Here is a 17,036-nt window from a genome sequence, read left to right as displayed (position 1 = left end):
ATTAGTTTGAAAAAAAATGTTGCAGAAGCTTGCTGGTAGTTTTACTGTCTTCTTATTTGCATAGTGATTAAAGTGGTTAATGTAGTAAACTTGTTAAGGTGAGGTTATCTTTAGGACCCAAATTCAGAGATTGGAGACAGGAACTAAGTGAGTAAAGAATTTATAGAACAGTGCTCTCTGAAGGGTATAGTGGATGAGAAGACCAGGTTTGCTGGCAGGCAGGCAAGCAGGGTTGACTGGAGCCGGCATGGAGGAACTCAGAAGAGCAGAGCAGAAAGGCGCTCAAGGTTTCTGCAGATGAGCTGACAAGGATATAAGCATTAACACAAGAGCAATCACAGAAACAAGAAATAACTTGGGCTATCTAGAAATGATAACAAGTGGCAAAATGTAGTCACCACAAGGGATGTAATAATCTGGCGCCAAAGTAGAGGAGAGACCAGGATAATATAACCAAAGGGTGATCAGAAACAGGTGCGCCATTCTGCTGCTGCTGCCACCACGTCCACAGACACACACACAGGGAAGGAGCAGGTGAGGGCAAAAGAGTGGAAAGGCAGAAAGGGAGAACTGTACATAGAAAACAGAAAAACAGCCCGACTGCCACCATAGCACCTTGACAAAACTACTTTTGCCACTTTCGTGATGCTAACTGTTAAAATATAGACAATAGACAAACCAAATTGCCTGTAGTAATTTGATTTTAGACAAGACATGGATATGTGAAGAACATGGTTTCAAGACTCCTGCAAATCCAGAAAACACATGACCTACCAACATTCTCTTCTCTTGCAATTGTAAAGAGCTGGTCCATTGTTCCACAAGCAGCACTGCATCCATATTGATTCTTATGAATAAGAGGTTCAGCAAAGATCTTCCCTTAGGAAGACAAAAAAAACTCAGTGTTAAGGCAACAGAGATGAAGATACCGAAATATTTGGACATATTTGGGCTGCTGTGATAGACACTCTTCTTCAATGTTGCAGGCAGGTTAAAGAAGATGCCTATATGTTTTTTTCCATATGATTGAATACTGACATAAAGGTTGAATGCAAAAAAACAACAACAATGCCTTTGCAGACTTGGTTTCTTGCAACTAAGGTTACAAGATTCTGTAAAAATAGGATTCAGTAGGATCTAGAAAGACCTTTTCACCATTGAATCAAAGTATTTTGGCTGTACATCTAAAACTTTAATTGCTCTCTTCAGATTTCCTTTGAAGTCACCGTGACAGTGGCCTCATGTATGGAGAACACAGAGTCTTTCACTATCAGACCACAGGGTATCAAAGATACGTTGACAGTGACCTTATCTACAAACTGTGAGTGTGAATGTGAAGACCCCAAAAACAGTAACCACCCACACTGCAAGGGCAAGGGAAGAGTCAGCTGTGGTATTTGCAGGTAAGCTCTATACCTCCTACAGAATGACTTTGTCATAGAGTTGGCATGTACTGGAAGTTATATTTATTACTCAAATTACAACCTGTGTAGAGTAAATTCAATACATTCAGGTGCATAAAATAAATGTTTTAGGGTCAATAACTGTTAGCTATACATCAATATTATGGCAACAGGAGAAATAACTAATAATCATATTAGTACTGAGTATGGATATGAATGTGCTTATTGTTAAACATGACTGCAAAATTCAGGCCCATGAGAAGGAAGAGGGATCCACAATAATTTAAGGCTTTAGCCCTAAATAGGCTGTTCAAAAGAGTGTCTTGGGGGATGTTTGACTTTGACACCAGATACCACAATCAGTAATCAGTAATGTTCTACCAACAGACAATGTTTGTTTCTTTTAGCCGTGCCTATGATTTTTTTTATGACCTTAAAGACACAAGGTTTCAGTTACCCATATTAAACCTAGGGTTGGTTTGTTATTGTAGATGCATGTTTGATATATTTGTAGAACTCTCTCAACATCCTAACATTAATCAATATATGAGATGTTCTAACAAATAAAAAAATTAAAAATTCACATAACTGGCTTCTGCAGGCCTCTAATAAGCCCCTCCAATTTTAATTTGGCCCAAAAAGATTGGACAGGCTGCCTGTCTGTCTTCCTAAAGAGTTGCCGGAGCTCCAGGTGTATTAAAATCTGTGGAAGAGCAGCTGGCACCCAAAGACCACACAGACTGAGAGTAAATTAAAACAAAGTTTTAATGAAAAGGTTTGTTAAAAAAAAAAAGGGGGTGGCGGGGAGACCATGTGGGGCATGGATACTGATACTGTGATTGTCAGAATTGGTCAGAATCAGAATAACTGAGATGCCAGCGGCCCTGTCAAGGTTTTAGAAGTATTAGCTAAGTGGGCTAAGCAATAATAAGAATCAGTAGTATTCACACCATAAAGTCATTGTCATAAATCAATATGCCATACCAATCACTCTAAGAAAAAGGATAAGTGTATACAACAACATACACATTAATTCACTAGTTAACTCCTTGTTTGTTTAATCACTACGCAAACAGGAAATGCAAGGGCAACAATTCACTTAATGAGACTGTGGATCACTGAAAAATGAAATGTCTCTCAAAACTGATTTTGTAAAATGTCTAGTATGAAATACATTATAGTGGGAGGGATGCTAGCGAAAAAGATGGCAAGCCCTTTGTTGTGGTTTTGTTACAGTTAATAGTATTCTTGGCCAATTTTAGATTTGATTGCTCTCTCTAACTTGTCTTTATTCAGCTGCAGTGAAGGCTTCGTCGGTCAATTCTGCGAGTGCTCCATTGGTGATAAAGATGAGCACTCCCTGCGAGCATCATGTCAGAGGAACAATGGCACCGAGTGTGAGGGTCAAGGAGATTGTGTGTGTGGCAGGTGCCAGTGCCATACCACAGAGAGTGGAAGCAGTTACCATGGTGACTTTTGCGAATGTGACGATGAACATTGTGAGAAGTCCCACAATAAACTATGTGGAGGTAGAGTATCAGTCATTTTCATTTCCACTGCATTTCAAAGCCAAATAATAGTATAAATGAAGGTTGGACTTTAATTATTTTTTTTAAAGTCTCAAGGACTTTCTGCCAGAAAGTCATTTCTAACATCAGCCAATTCTAACTATTATTCTACTAGTTACCAGGGCGTCACTAGGTTTCAAGGACAGGGGAGGCTTAGCCCCCAAGAGATGCACAGGATGTGAGCGAACGTAGCACAGAAGCACAAAATTTCAGAAACAGCTCTCCCCTCTCACTCCCTGGGCTCCTCTGCCCTGACACCTACAGGTCAATAGGGGTGGTGGAGTGATTATTATTAGTATATTATAATTATTATCCACTGATGATAATCATACGTGAATGAGCTCAGCTCTTGTTTCACGGTGTGCATCCATATGTGAAGTGGGAAACCCAGCTGATGCTCTGGAAGGAAGTCACCCCAAAGATAGTATGGTAAAGAGATTGCACACTTGACTCTATAAACAACCAGGGACAGAGACAGAGATTGTCTATAGTGTATAGGGAGCACTTGGTTCATTAATTACATGGGACGTTATGCTGTTAGCTGGGGGCTAATTAAAACTAACAGAAGTGATGAATACTTACTGTCTTGAATAACTTTACATTCTTCTTTCTTCTCACGTTCTTCTCATGCTGTTCTAGTCGGCTCTGTGTGCTTCAAGGTACACACATGCTGCAGGTACTGAGTGCAAGCAAGGTCTCAGGGAAAATGTGGACTGGATTTTCAGTGATGTGGGCGTTCTCTATCAGTACGTTTACATGCATAGCTTAGTCGGATTACATTCATAGTTCAACTATGCCACTCAATCAGACAACTGCACTTGTCGGAGTGCACATGCCTGTGAGAAAATTATTGGCAGGAGCATGTCATAATCTGGTACGATAGGTGGCGCTGTACCATTTTCAACTAGTGGCAATAGAGCCACCTTCAGCTGACCTCTTTATGTCACCAGCAACAACAAACTGCCTCAGCATTCGAGAAAGATGGCGTTTGAAGAGCGAGACGAAGCTACATCTGTGTACATTTCGTATATGGTGTACATACGTCACATTGTTCTGCTGGAGTTTGGCCTCCAGCTTCCTCCTGTAGGCATCTTTACAGGCCCTCAGCATGTCCCTGAGTTCATGCTGCACTCTCTTCAGTTCTTCCCTGTCTCCAGACCTGAACGCCCTCTTCTTCTTGTTAAGAAGGGCTTTCAGGTCATTGGTGATCCACGGCTTATTATTAGGGAAGCAGCGTACAGTCCGGGTTGGCATGGTGGTGTGTTCACAGAACCTGATGTATTCTGTGATGCAGTCGGTCATGCTGTCGAGATCCTCTCCATGTGGCTCAACAAGTGCATCCCAGTCTGTCGACTCAAAGCAGTCCTGTAGTGCGTCAGCAGCCTCCTGAGTCCACCTCCTCACGCTCCTAGTGTGGACAGGCTGCCGCTGAACAAGGGGGATATACTTAGGGGTCAGCAGGATTAGGTTGTGGTCAGATCTTCCAAGAGGGGGGAGGGCTGTGGGACTGTATGTATCCTTAGCATTTGCATACAACAGATCCAGTGTGTTACAGTCTCTGGTGGGGCAGTCAACATACTGGTGAAATGTTGGGAGGGTTTTGTCCAGTGAGACGTGATTAAAATCCCCAGTGATGACAATAAATGCATTAGGATGCTGCGTCTGTATCTGGGCAACAGCGGAGTGGATGACGTCACAGGCCAGCGCTGCATCAGCTGAAGGAGGAACGTACACACCGATAATGATGGCGGACGTGAATTCCCGGGGCAAATAATAAGGCCTCATCCCCACAGTCAACAGTTCAATGTCCGGGGTACAGATACGTTTCTTCACGTGAACATGTGCGGAATTACACCACCTCTCAGTCACGTACAGTGCAATTACTCCTCCTTTTTTCTTTCCGCTGCTTATCACGTCCCTGTCCGCCCGAAAAGTGCCGCAAAAGTGCCACAAAAGTTCAAAAAAGGAAAGTGTCCATCCTCTCACGCTCACCGGAGAAGAGTTGTCATAACTCACAGCAAAAATCTAAACAGAAATACAAAAAACTACAAAAAAAAACTACAAAAAGCTTGGAAACCCACAGGAGCTGCTGCAACAGGCTGCCCCCTAGTACGGCGCCATGGTAACAATGCGACCCGCACATTAAATCCTGAACACAGACAGTTGAAACACAGTTTGTAAACCTGGCTCCAAAATTATCTTTTTTAAACTTTTGAATTATTACATGTTTTAAGGAAAGACATTTATGACCTTTTTAATGTGTTTAGAAGAAAATGGCTGAATTTGCTTTACACTGACTTTAAGAAGCAAGCGAGAATCGCAAAATTTGGTTCGGCTTCCCCGACACCAGCGTGCAATGAACTTGCTCCAAGGTGAACGATCTTTCAGGATTCAGCCTCAGCCATCGTGTCAGCATGCCATTGACAAAGTCGAAAAGTGTTGGCGCCCTCTCATATATTAATGAGCCGGAGATTGTTTCTTCTGCCCCAGTTCTCCAAGTCATCTGTTTTTGATTCAAGACAGGCAATTCGCTTGGTGGCCGAGTCTAGTGCGGCTCCTGTTTTTTCAAGTGCGTTTTCTGCATCACATATGTGACTCTCAGCTTCCTGGATAACCCTAACCCTAACCCTGGATCCTGCATTGGAGGAAACATCCCGCTTTACATCTGTCACCTCCAGTGTTGGTCACGTTAATTTTAAATAGTAATTAGTTATAGTTACTAGTTACTTCTCCCAAAAAGTAACTGAGTTAGTAACGGAATTACTCCAATATAAAAGTAATTAGTTACCAGGAAAAGTAACTCTTGCATCACTTTCTTTTCTTCCCCTTTTGAGCTCGGGATTGATTTTAATGCACTCTGCATCTATGTATTTAGAAAATGTCTTTCTGCATGGCGGACCGGCACCTGCTCTCCCTGGTATTTAGCCAATGAAGGAGTCTGGGTCAGCTGTTGATAACAGGAGCATGTTCTCAACAACATACCTGCCTATCATTGCATTCAGTTCAGTCTGTGTCACAAGTTTTAGTGAAGCTGGAGCAGAAACATCCAGCTTTAGCTGCTCGGACGGCTCCGTGTCCTTCTGCGTTAGCGGAGCTCACGTTAGCCACACCTGCTATCATCATCAACAGTGTCAACAATGGAGTTTTTGGCCACTAGTGTTGTAGAAGCGTGCAGTTGATAGATGCTTCATTAGATTAGAGTTGCTTAAAACGGACGTGGACAAAGGAGGTTAAAGTAGTGTCAGTAGTTCTACTTTGAAAACGTAGACTTTCCCTCTGGACTCGCCATTTCTGCAGCTCACCTCTGCTTGTTTGTGTGTGCGAGGCTGTGTGGTTTGTGTGTAAACCGAACACAGCCTCTGATTGGCTTACGAACTCTCACTCTACCTTAGAGAGCCAATCATCACCTCTGCAGTTGTCCCGCCCCTCCCTCCTGCCTCACCGGAGAAAAATAAAGCAGCCCTGCTGCTCCGCTGGCTGAGAGCCGAGTCGGATGGCAACAGCTTCAATGAGAAACTTCAATTTGTAACGCGCCACATTTTATAGTCGGTAACGGTAACGGTAACGGCGTTGTAAAGATGGGAAAAGTAATTCATTAGATTACTCCGTTACTGAAAAAATAACGCCGTTAGTAACGCCGTTATACTTAAACGCTGTTACTCCCAACACTGGTCACCTCACATTCCAATGCAGCCATTGAGTTCGCCAGATCTGTCAGATGGATGTCAATATTGTCCAACTTTTGTCCGAAGCCTGCTCGGAGTGATTTGAGCTTGTTTAAAACTTCAGCTTAGCCATGTTGTTAGCTTCTGTGTCCCTCATCGGAGTTGGCAAAGATGTTGTTGTTCCAGTTTTGCGACCTCAAGTACAATTATCACACTGTTTGATTGCTGTAGGCTTTGGCATATCAACACCAAGGTTGGTTCAAAAAGTTATCAGTATATATTAGGGTTTTTTGATTAAATCATGCACAGTCGCTCAGAGTGATGCTCTCTCCTCTCCTGGTATGTGTTTTGTTGCATCTCACCGTTAGCCGGTTTCAGTTTCTATGCAAGTTCAATCTATGAAATTGATTCTGCCGCTGAGCCACAACAATCTGCGGGTAAGTGGAGTGAAAAGCTTTTGGCCAATCAGAGTGCTGCATTTTAACACCCTCAACCACCTGCCCCTCCTAGCCGAACACTTAGCGCGTTCAATTCAATTCAGTAGCTCAAGCAAGCTAGGCTGGCCGGATAACTGATCCCTCTTCTGCCGCTTGCTGTCACTGCCAATGCAAACAGCATTGAAAAGGTAAAATTGAAGATGTTCAGTTTACCAAAAGTGTTGTTAACCACTCGTCAAAGTTACTGTTCATCAATGTTGTGTGTGCTTTGCAAATAGTAGGCTAACTGTAACGTTTCCCCGAATCCATTACTGCTACAGACAAAACTGTAGGCTTGCGTGCCATGGCTAAACCGCCTCCAAAAAAAGGTTCGGAAACCACAAAGATTTCTTGAAAGCTATCAGGAGAGATGGCCTTGCCTCCACATGTCCAGGCTTCCTCATCAAGCGTTCTGCACCGTGTGCAAGACAGACATTGACATCAGTCACCAAGGGGCAAGAGGCAACCAGCACAGTCCCGTGCACAAATGTTTCCCATCCTCCAAAACATAATGATATTAAATAGAAGGTTGATAAGAAAAAACATTCATAGTATCAATTGGTTAGCCACAAGGCCCTAGCAGTGGCTCTGCTGTGGGGTTATTTGGGCTTCTGTTGTAGAGTTGCTCATGGTTGTTTGCATGGACAAGTCGTATTCTGTTAGCTGCTGGCTGGTGGGCTGAAGCTGCTTTTGTTTAATTGTTGATCTTGATGCTTTGCTCGATTTCATTCATATTTAAGAAAGTGTCAAATTTCCATAAAAGTATATCAGCACTCCAACTCTCCTGTCTTCCTTTACAACTTGTAGGAAATGGAAAGTGCAACTGTGGCAAATGTGAGTGCTTTCAAGGCTATGAGGGCTCAGCCTGTCAGTGCAGGAAGTCTTCTGCAGGGTGTCAAACACCTAACAACACTGTGTGCTATGGCAGAGGGACCTGCAAGTGTGATCAGTGTGAGTGTGATGAGGGATACCAGCGTCCAAAATGCCATGAATGCCTCGGCTGCCCTGACCCTTGCCAGACCAAATTGTAAGGAGTTCTACTCAGTGTGTACAGTCAAATTATTATTTAACATTTGGTTTAGTATGTGTCATTATGTAGTACTATTGCTGTAGTTATGTTATTGTTGCTATCAACTTCTCTTTAGGAACTGCATTGAATGCCTTGGCTTTGACTCGGGTCCCTTTAAAAAAAACTGTGGGGCTTGCAGCAAGAGCATCTATCATGAGATGGTAGATCAGTTCCCCATAACAAGCAAGCAGTGCCACCAGAAGGACACAGAGGGCTGCTGGATCACGTTTAAGCTGGAGCAGTTGGTCGGAAAGGATAACTATAAAGCTGAAATTCTGAAACGGAGAGGTAAGCTGCTGATGAACATTTACTTGTCTCTTAATGTGTGACATAATGGGGAGCAGGGACACACCTCTGTTATCAGCCACCTTGCTCTGACCATGCCCATCTTGGAACCTGATCTTGTTTATCTCGACTACACACCTGTCAAGTTTTCCTGACTACAGACAGGCAGACAGCGTAAACTAATACCAGTTGTACTAGAGTGGACAGGAATGACTGGCTACTGCTAAAGTGACCACCCTAGTTTGTGTACCTTTACTCACTTTACCATCTACAGATTCAGCCTTCATTTTGATCTCAACTACAAACAAGTATAGTTTCATCACTGTACTTGCACAGTTGTAACTGCATCATGCTGACAAAAATCTGTCCAAAGATGGACAGACAGACAGAGATGACAGTTATAAACACCTGGCAAAATACTTAAAATTGTTTCAATGTTCGTTCCCGTAAAAAAAAAGAGGTTCTCCAGGACCAAATTTTGTCATGATGACACACACGTACACACAAACAAACTGAAAACATTACCAACAATTTATCTAGTACTTCAGACAATTCAGTCTGGACCAAAGTGGTGGACTGGAAGACATATATTTTTGTTTCAACAGTGTTATAGCTTATCATTTTGGATATGTTTTAAATCTTCCTCCAGACTGTCCTGAACCACCTAGCGTCACAGCTATCATTGGAGGCTCCATTGCATCTGTGGCTGTCATTGGCATCCTGCTCCTGATGCTCATCAAGTTATTCATTTACATGAAGGACCTCAAAGAGTACCGAAAATTTGAAAATGAAAAGAAGAAATCCAAGTGGGCAGAGGTGAGCCGATTTCTTTGATTGCCGTTTTTTTCTATATCTTCCTACAAGAATAGAAACAGAAATCATCACAATTAAGGTGTTGTTTGGTTGCATTTTCTATTGTTTCTTGCTAAATGTCATGCAGTGAAGCCTGCTTCCCTTCAGGCTTGAATAGTAAGTCATATGACCAACCAAATATTGTGATTTTCAATGCTGTTACCCGCAAGTAGCACACTGTTTGCATAACATGTGTTGTAAAAAACAGAGGTTGCGGAGGTTGGGATGAGTCTTACATTCATAATTTATCATTTAGTCCCTTGTTGTGCTCAAGACAATATCTTGCAGGTGGCGTGATGTGACACTTCTCTCCTCCCCTCATTTACCCATCCTTTACCAAACTTTATTTTATCCTTATTCTTATTAAATCATCACAAAAGTCTGTTAAGAGGTTGAAGTTTAACAGATTTGAAAAGATCATCTTCTCAATAGTACCAAATATCAACATAGAAGAATTAACAAGATATCTCACATTTACAACTGAGTTAGTGAAATCAGGGTTTCCCACACATTAATTTATTTGTGATGGTCCACCACAATATCAATATTGATCACCACATTATTGATTTTCTGAGCTGCGCATCCCTTTCTCACTCACTCCAGACATTGCACCCGTCAGTGAATACCTTGATGTTATATACTCCGATACAAAGGATGGTGATTTGGTAAAACCAACGAAGACGAGGAGGAGGAATATTTAACACTGGCTTGAACGTAACTTCCTCTGCATAGAAGACGACTGTCCTCATTGTCGAGATCAAACCCCCACAAAGAGCGCCCGGCCTTGAGGCCAGTTTGTTTTTGTGGCCAAGCCGTGTAATTACATTATCATGTTATGCACTCAGGACATTTTCCAAAAAGCTAACATTGTGAAAGATGCGTCTGTAAAATGGTAATAAAAGCCCCGTGAAATGACTTGTTTTACTGTCAGAATTTCGGCAATTCAGTCCAATAAAATCGACTGGAAAGTCTAGAAGCGCTGTCCGATTTATCCCAATCCCAAGTTTGCTCGGTGGTTAACAGGAAGTTAGCCGACTTTCTTTGGAAAACACTGAATATACATTATTTATCTTGGTCTGTGATGTTATAAATGGCAATTCACATGTGGTGTGAAATAACAGACAGGCGTGTACATTAGCATTACGCAGGCCTCAGAACTCTAGGGTCTAAGGTCCTTTAGTCCTGTGAGAATAGTTAGGACTGCTTTGTAAACTTTAGGCCATGTCTTAATATGTGAAATTGGTTACATTTTCTGATGGCCTCATCCTGCCAGTTTTATGGCTCTCTGGGTTAGGGCTGTCACTTTTTCAAAAAATCAAGTTCGAATGAATTTGAAATGACACGCAATTTATTCAAATGAATTCGTATCTGGGTCTGCCAGTTGGACTGGTCTGTGAGCATGGTCGTAACCAGAATTGACGTCACCGAGGTCTGGACCTCCGTAATTTTTTCCAAGTACACACATAAATGTTGTCCAATAATAACCTAAACATAACACTTCTTGAAAGATGTAAAAATATTGTACTGCGCAAAGATAGCCAATTTTATCATCTGACCAGCGGCACTGGAATGACGGTTAATTGGCCTACATACATAGAGGGAATCATTTTAGTAGCCTCTGAATTAAAGTCAGTTAAACAAAGCATTACTTTATCACTTCTATCAACTGATGATGGGGGGGGGCGCTGCAAAAGCAAACCAACCATGAACCTACCTAAAGGCAAGAAAGAAAGAGAAAACAGATCAGTGATGTTTTCAATACGGACAGCGACTCCAGAGTATTTATCAGTCATCCCTGCCAACCATAAACCATAAACTATGAAAATCGAAATGGATGTTTGTTACTACCCACTGGCAAAGCTTGCGCTGGACAACCATGGCTGGTGTGACGTTAGACTCAAAAGTTTCTCAAAATCGACTCACCAATAACAGGCAGTGGGCCGAACGCATTCTGTATGTATGTATGATATGAAATAAGTATTAATTCTACAAAAAAATGTTGACAGCTCTGGTTTAATCAAATGTTTTTGTAGATTTATATTTATCCAGCTGGCGTCAGGTCAGTGTATTTGCCAAAGGAGAGGCAGAGATGTACTTATTGACTAAGTTTGGAAGAGTCCAAGACCAGTCCAAGTTCCATTGCCAAATTATCATGATGGCTTTTTATTTTGCCACTATATGGTTCAGTCTTGCGTATATAAACTACTTTGCTATTCTATAAATGAGTTAATCATTATAACCTGTGTAGGTTTTCTTTAGGCCTAATAAGCTGTATTGTAATATGCTATATGGTATGAAATATATTTTTCTCAATTTATCAATGATCCTCTGATCCCCAAGCATGGAGGGGGCCCAACATTTCTAGAACACTACATAGCAAATTTGAATTTTAGACCACGGTATTCCTAAAATCCTGAATACAGCCCTGTCTGTGAGCACTCAATGTTAAGTGGATCGATGGTTGTCCCCTTCATGGAGTTGAACTTTTGACCTGTTTTAAAAACAGCCCACATTGATATCTTGCTATATCATAATCTGAAAATGGCAATTATCTAGCTGGAACATATGAAGGATTTAGTCTTGGCTTTCCTCTGCATCTTATGTCTATCAATTTGCAAACAACACTGCCTATCTATCAATTCTTATGTAGCTGAAAAAGTATCATTATTCCACCAATAATAATACTTATGAACAGTTAGGTAGTGACACCCCAACAGATGAGGGTTTGTCAACAGAGTTAGATTTTTTTTTTCCCCCTCTTCTTTCCCTTAATACTAATCCATCTTCATTGCAAGCAATAGTCATGCTAGTATGCCATCAGCAACATTCCAAAGACAAAAGGCTTCTGTTTTTTGCTAACATTTTACATGGAAATTAATCTTCAAATATTTGGGGAATTTTACCAGAGAGAAAGGTAAATTAGGGCAGCATTTCAATAATCACTTATTTGAGGTTTTTTCTCTCCTCCTCACACATGGTGGCAGGATTTGAGACCTGCACAGGTGATCATCTTTGTGAGATATATTCCTGTCTCTGAATGCTCTGTTCATAGCCCACTGGTATACCTCTGCCGGTTAGCACATAATAGGCCTAATCAGTACTTCCAAAACATTTTCTGCAAGGTCCCACCTTTTGTAGGTACCCATACAGAAATACAGGTATTTTGCTCACATATAATTTATTTTTAACATTGTCTGTAATTAATACAACAATTAGGTTTAGAGAACCTTTAGTGACTAAATGCTTTTTGAAGCAGTTACTTCCATTCAATTTTACTGGAAGAAATCACGTCAAGGCCACAGATTGATGAGTGGAACCCCAAAACATAAGCAGGTTTGTCTCTGTCTTTTGCTTTATATTAGTTAAGACACAGCCATGACTTTTTAGGACATAAACAAAAGATAAGCAGAGCTCTAGGTTTGCTCACAGAAGAGCAACAGGATTAAGTTAGGCAAATGGCAGTAAAAGAGAACAGGAACTGAATAAATAATAGATGGAAAATGTACTTTGACAGAGTGCAGCCTTTAAAAGTAATGGCTCTTTGGCTCAGAACTCCCTGCCGAAAGAACCTTATTTACAGTACGATATAAATACTGTTATTACTATCAATATTTATCATTTAGGATGTCCCGATCCGATCTGCAGGACTGGGATCAGGGCCGATGTGGACATTTTTCCACTTATCGGGGGTGGGCAATTTTAAACGTGGACCCAAGAAAAAAACATTTCGGGGAGGCTGTAGCTCAGCGGGTGGAGCAGGTCAATTAGCACTGGGAAGGTCGCCGGTTCGATTCCCGGCTCCCCTGGGGTGGAACTGAGCTGCATGTCAAAGTATCCTTGAGCAAGATATTGAAACCTAAAATTGCTCCTGATGTGCATTTGGCACCTCTGCAATCAGTAAGGGCCCTGTGATGAGTTGGCAAATCGTCCAGGGTGTACCCTGCCTTCCCCTAGAGAGATAACTGGGATTGACCCCAGTAACCTCTGCGACCCCTTGAAAAAGGGATGATATAGCGGTTACATCGCCATGACCCTCACGGATAAGTGGCAGATAATGAGATGAGATGAGAGAGAAAAACACTAAAAGTTAAACAAGTTCACTCAAGCAACACAGGCAAAGACACCAAAGCAACAAACACTCGCCTATACTCTCAAAAGGAAAGAGAAATATCCTCGAGACAGCGACAAATATTACAGAGAAGGTAACTGAATGAATCGCTCTGGATAACCAGCTTATCTCTGTGGTAGAGGATCAAGGTTTTCTTTGTCACCTGGAGTTTTCGAATCTCTGGTATGCTCTACCATATCGGCATTACATCACATTGGCTCAACTCTCAAGTTATGTGTCGGTATGCGCACTAGTTTGTATGGGTCTCATACAGCAGAGCATGTAAAACATACAGTAGAGATGTTGAATGCTGTGAAATAGACAAGCAACGTGTCCACATCATTTTACATGACAACGTAAGGAATATGAAAAAAGCAATGGAGGACATGGAGGTACCAAGCGTGGACTGCATCTCACACACTTCAGCTGACTGTACACAAGGGTCTGCTGTCACAGCGCAGCATCACAGACTCACTGGTCAGGTTTCAAGCTCTTGGAATGGGCAAAGTTTCACTGACTGCACTGATGGTAGAATAGTAGTGATAACACATGTGTAAATAATTGCAAACAACTGCATAGGTGAACTGGTCGAATGCTTTGGAAATACACAATATTCTGTAGTTATGTGGCCATTACAATACAGGAAATTCACTTTCCACATTTTATGAGAGACCTTTGTTTGTGCCAGCCACTGGCTGCTATTATTTGAGATTTACCAAGTCTGCCTTCTACATCGTGGAGATTTACACATGGGCAGACTCTCCAGACCTGTCCTAGATTAAAACATGGCTATAATAACCTTATCATCTGGATTTCTCTTTTGCCAGGCTGACAATCCACTGTTCAAAAATGCCACCACCACTGTGGAAAATCCAACCTTCACTGGAGAGTGATGGCTTCCTCCTCAGGACAGGGTGTTCAGTACATCACTGTTATTGGAGTTATTTCTTTATGTGAACAGTGTATTTTTTGTAATGGTCAGATATGAAACATACAAATGTCTACATTCAAAGACATATATTCTGGCTCCCATGTTGACTTGCTTTTTTTCTTAATAATGAAATACTGCCATTTACTGTCTATAGAATTGCATTGTATTTCTTTACTAATTATACTAAAAGATATTAATATTTTTGCTCATTGCTTATAATACTTAGATTTTAGATATTATGTTGCATAGTGAAGCTTATAATGTATACACTAGGGGAGTTGGTCATGTCAAAACATGTATTATTTTTGGACAAAGATGCTCATTTGATAGCTCAAAACTCTGTTTTTCTGTTTATGTGGTACATACTTTTAGTGATTGCTTAAATGATTCCTTTGATATGAGGTTTTGAACAAGAATGGGTTTTGAATATGTTGTAAAACCAAAACAGTGAACCAACAGACTCTTTTATGCCTCTTTTCACATTCAAAATTGCATCTAACCTCTCAGTCTTTTCTGTATGCCGCTTAAAGTGAGTAAAGTACAGGCTGTTTGTTGAAATAACTTGATGTCCTTAATGTTTTTTAACACACACACACACACACACTGTTTCAATTAAATTAAAGTGAAATCTGGATTTTATTTAAAATTTGTTACACAACTGATTAAAAGTAGTCAGCTGGAAATTAACCAATTCCAAACTCCAAGCTAGAATACTGTAATGATCAACACAAAACTGATGGTACAGAAAATCTAGTTAATGACAGGTTAAAATACCATAAACTGAGAAATTTAAGAGACTAAATTAAACAAAAGGAAGAATAAAGAAAGATATTATATGAAAGCAACTGATAAACATGACAACAAATGACTAATCATTCATTAAGGGAGATTGATACCTCAAAAATACTGGGACCAATATGCTAGCTTTACCCTAAGACTATGACAAACTGGAACTAGAGCTGCAAGCAGTTATGAATGGGGGCCAAGCCCCCCCCGCGCGACTCGGACCCCCAACACCGCAGAAACCACGGAAGTTGGCCCAAAGGATGACGGCTCGGAGCAAAAGTGAAGACACAGGCCAACGTCTGAGCCGTGGTATTCGCTGTAATGGGAAGTGTACCGGAAGGGCAAAAGGCTGAATGTGTGGCGATTTGGATTTGTTGTAGTAAGCCACGCCTACATTGACCAGTCATGACCACCTTCAAGATATGGCTTCAGGATTGGCCCTACATCATACCGACCAAATTTAGTAAAAATCGGTGTAGCCGTTCATGAGATATAAACTTCCCATCTTTTTAGCGCCCCCTAGTAGCCAAAATTCGCCAAATTTGGCTCATCTCTTCCCAGTGTCATGGCAACCAAGGAACTCAAATTTGGTGTTAATAGCATTTAGTTTGACCGAGAAATCAAACAGTTTACATTTTTATAGCTAGCTACAGAAATGTGTTTGCTAATAATTTGCGTATTTTTTGACCGAGGCTAATTCTTTTGATAACTTTAGATCAGGTCCGGCTGAAAAGTGTACGTGCCAAGTTTCACGCAGATCGGACAAAATCCAAAGGAGGAGTTCGAAAAAGTAGGTTTTGCATATGTGGCGCTTTAGCGAACAAAATGTGCAGCAGAAGTGGGCGTGTCCTATGTCAGAAAACCCAGCTGTATTCAGGGAACATACGGATGTAAGGTTTGTGAATGTGTTATTTAAAATGTGGAAGTTCCAGGCAAAAACGCGATTGCATCCATTATAGCGCCACCTAGTGGAGTACATGTGCAATTTTTGGCATGGAAGAACTGTGTCCTATTCTATATGTACCATATAAATTTCAAAGCTGTCAGCATAATAGTTTGGCTGAAATTAATGTTTGTTGTTTATCTTGTAATAAGCCACGCCCAAATTGACCAGTCATGACCACCTTCAAGATATGGCGTCAGGATTGGCCCTACATCATACAGAACAAATTTCGTAAAAATCGGTGTAGCCGTTTAAGAGATATAAACTTCCCATATTTTTAGCGCCCCCTAGTGGCCAAAATTCGCCAAATTCGGCTCATCCCTTCCCAGTGTCATCGCAACCAAGGATCTCAAATTTGGTGTTAGTAGCATTTAGTTTGACCGAGATATCAAACAGTTTCCATTTTTATAGCTAGCTACAGAAATTAGTTCGTTAATAATTAGCGCTTTTTTTGACTGAGCTAAATTCTTTTGATAACTTTAGATCAGGCCTAGCTGAAGAGTGTACGTGCCAAGTTTCAGGCAGATCGGACAAAATCCCAAGGAGGAGTTCGAAAAAGTAGGTTTTCCAGTTTTTGCGAAAAAACTACCTAACCGCAAGTGGGCGTGGCGAATCGCAAAGTGATTCAGCTCCATTCAGGGAATCTGAGGATACAAGGTTTTTGAATGTGCAACATACGGTGTGGGAGTTATAGTCAAAAACGTTTTGGCCTAGGTTATAGCGCCCCCTGCAGGCGGATATTTGTCGTTTTTTGTGTCTGAGATATTTGCAGGAGTCTTGACCAACCCTCCAAATTGCACCGCCCTCCCTTGCACGGTTTAGCCTGCAGCACCACTTTTAGCAGGAGAAAAATAAAAATAAAAATCTTTACAACAATTACAATAGGGTTGCTAGCACCGCTGGTCCTAGGAAACGCATATGCCTGCACACGCGTTCCCTCGGCCCCTCGG

At 41.3% G+C, this 17,036-nt stretch overlaps 1 protein-coding gene across 2 annotated transcripts in view; it reads left to right on the top strand.

Moving 5' to 3' along the window:
- itgb2 (integrin, beta 2) overlaps nucleotides 1–14,918 on the top strand; it is an 83,129-nt gene extending 68,211 nt beyond the window's left edge. For both annotated transcript variants that reach the window (XM_030428391.1, XM_030428390.1), the window contains 6 exons: nucleotides 1,210–1,403; nucleotides 2,700–2,932; nucleotides 7,920–8,139; nucleotides 8,258–8,469; nucleotides 9,116–9,282; nucleotides 14,254–14,918. In XM_030428391.1, coding sequence (XP_030284251.1) covers nucleotides 1,210–1,403; nucleotides 2,700–2,932; nucleotides 7,920–8,139; nucleotides 8,258–8,469; nucleotides 9,116–9,282; nucleotides 14,254–14,319 — 1,092 coding nt within the window. In that variant the 3' untranslated portion in view covers nucleotides 14,320–14,918. The remainder of the gene's footprint in view (nucleotides 1–1,209; nucleotides 1,404–2,699; nucleotides 2,933–7,919; nucleotides 8,140–8,257; nucleotides 8,470–9,115; nucleotides 9,283–14,253) is intronic.
- Nucleotides 14,919–17,036: the final 2,118 nt, after the last annotated feature.

The sequence above is a fragment of the Sparus aurata genome, chromosome 9 (assembly GCF_900880675.1).
Source record: "Sparus aurata chromosome 9, fSpaAur1.1, whole genome shotgun sequence".
Taxonomy (NCBI): Eukaryota; Metazoa; Chordata; class Actinopteri; order Spariformes; family Sparidae; genus Sparus; species Sparus aurata.
This window is presented reverse-complemented; position numbering and strand designations above follow the sequence as displayed.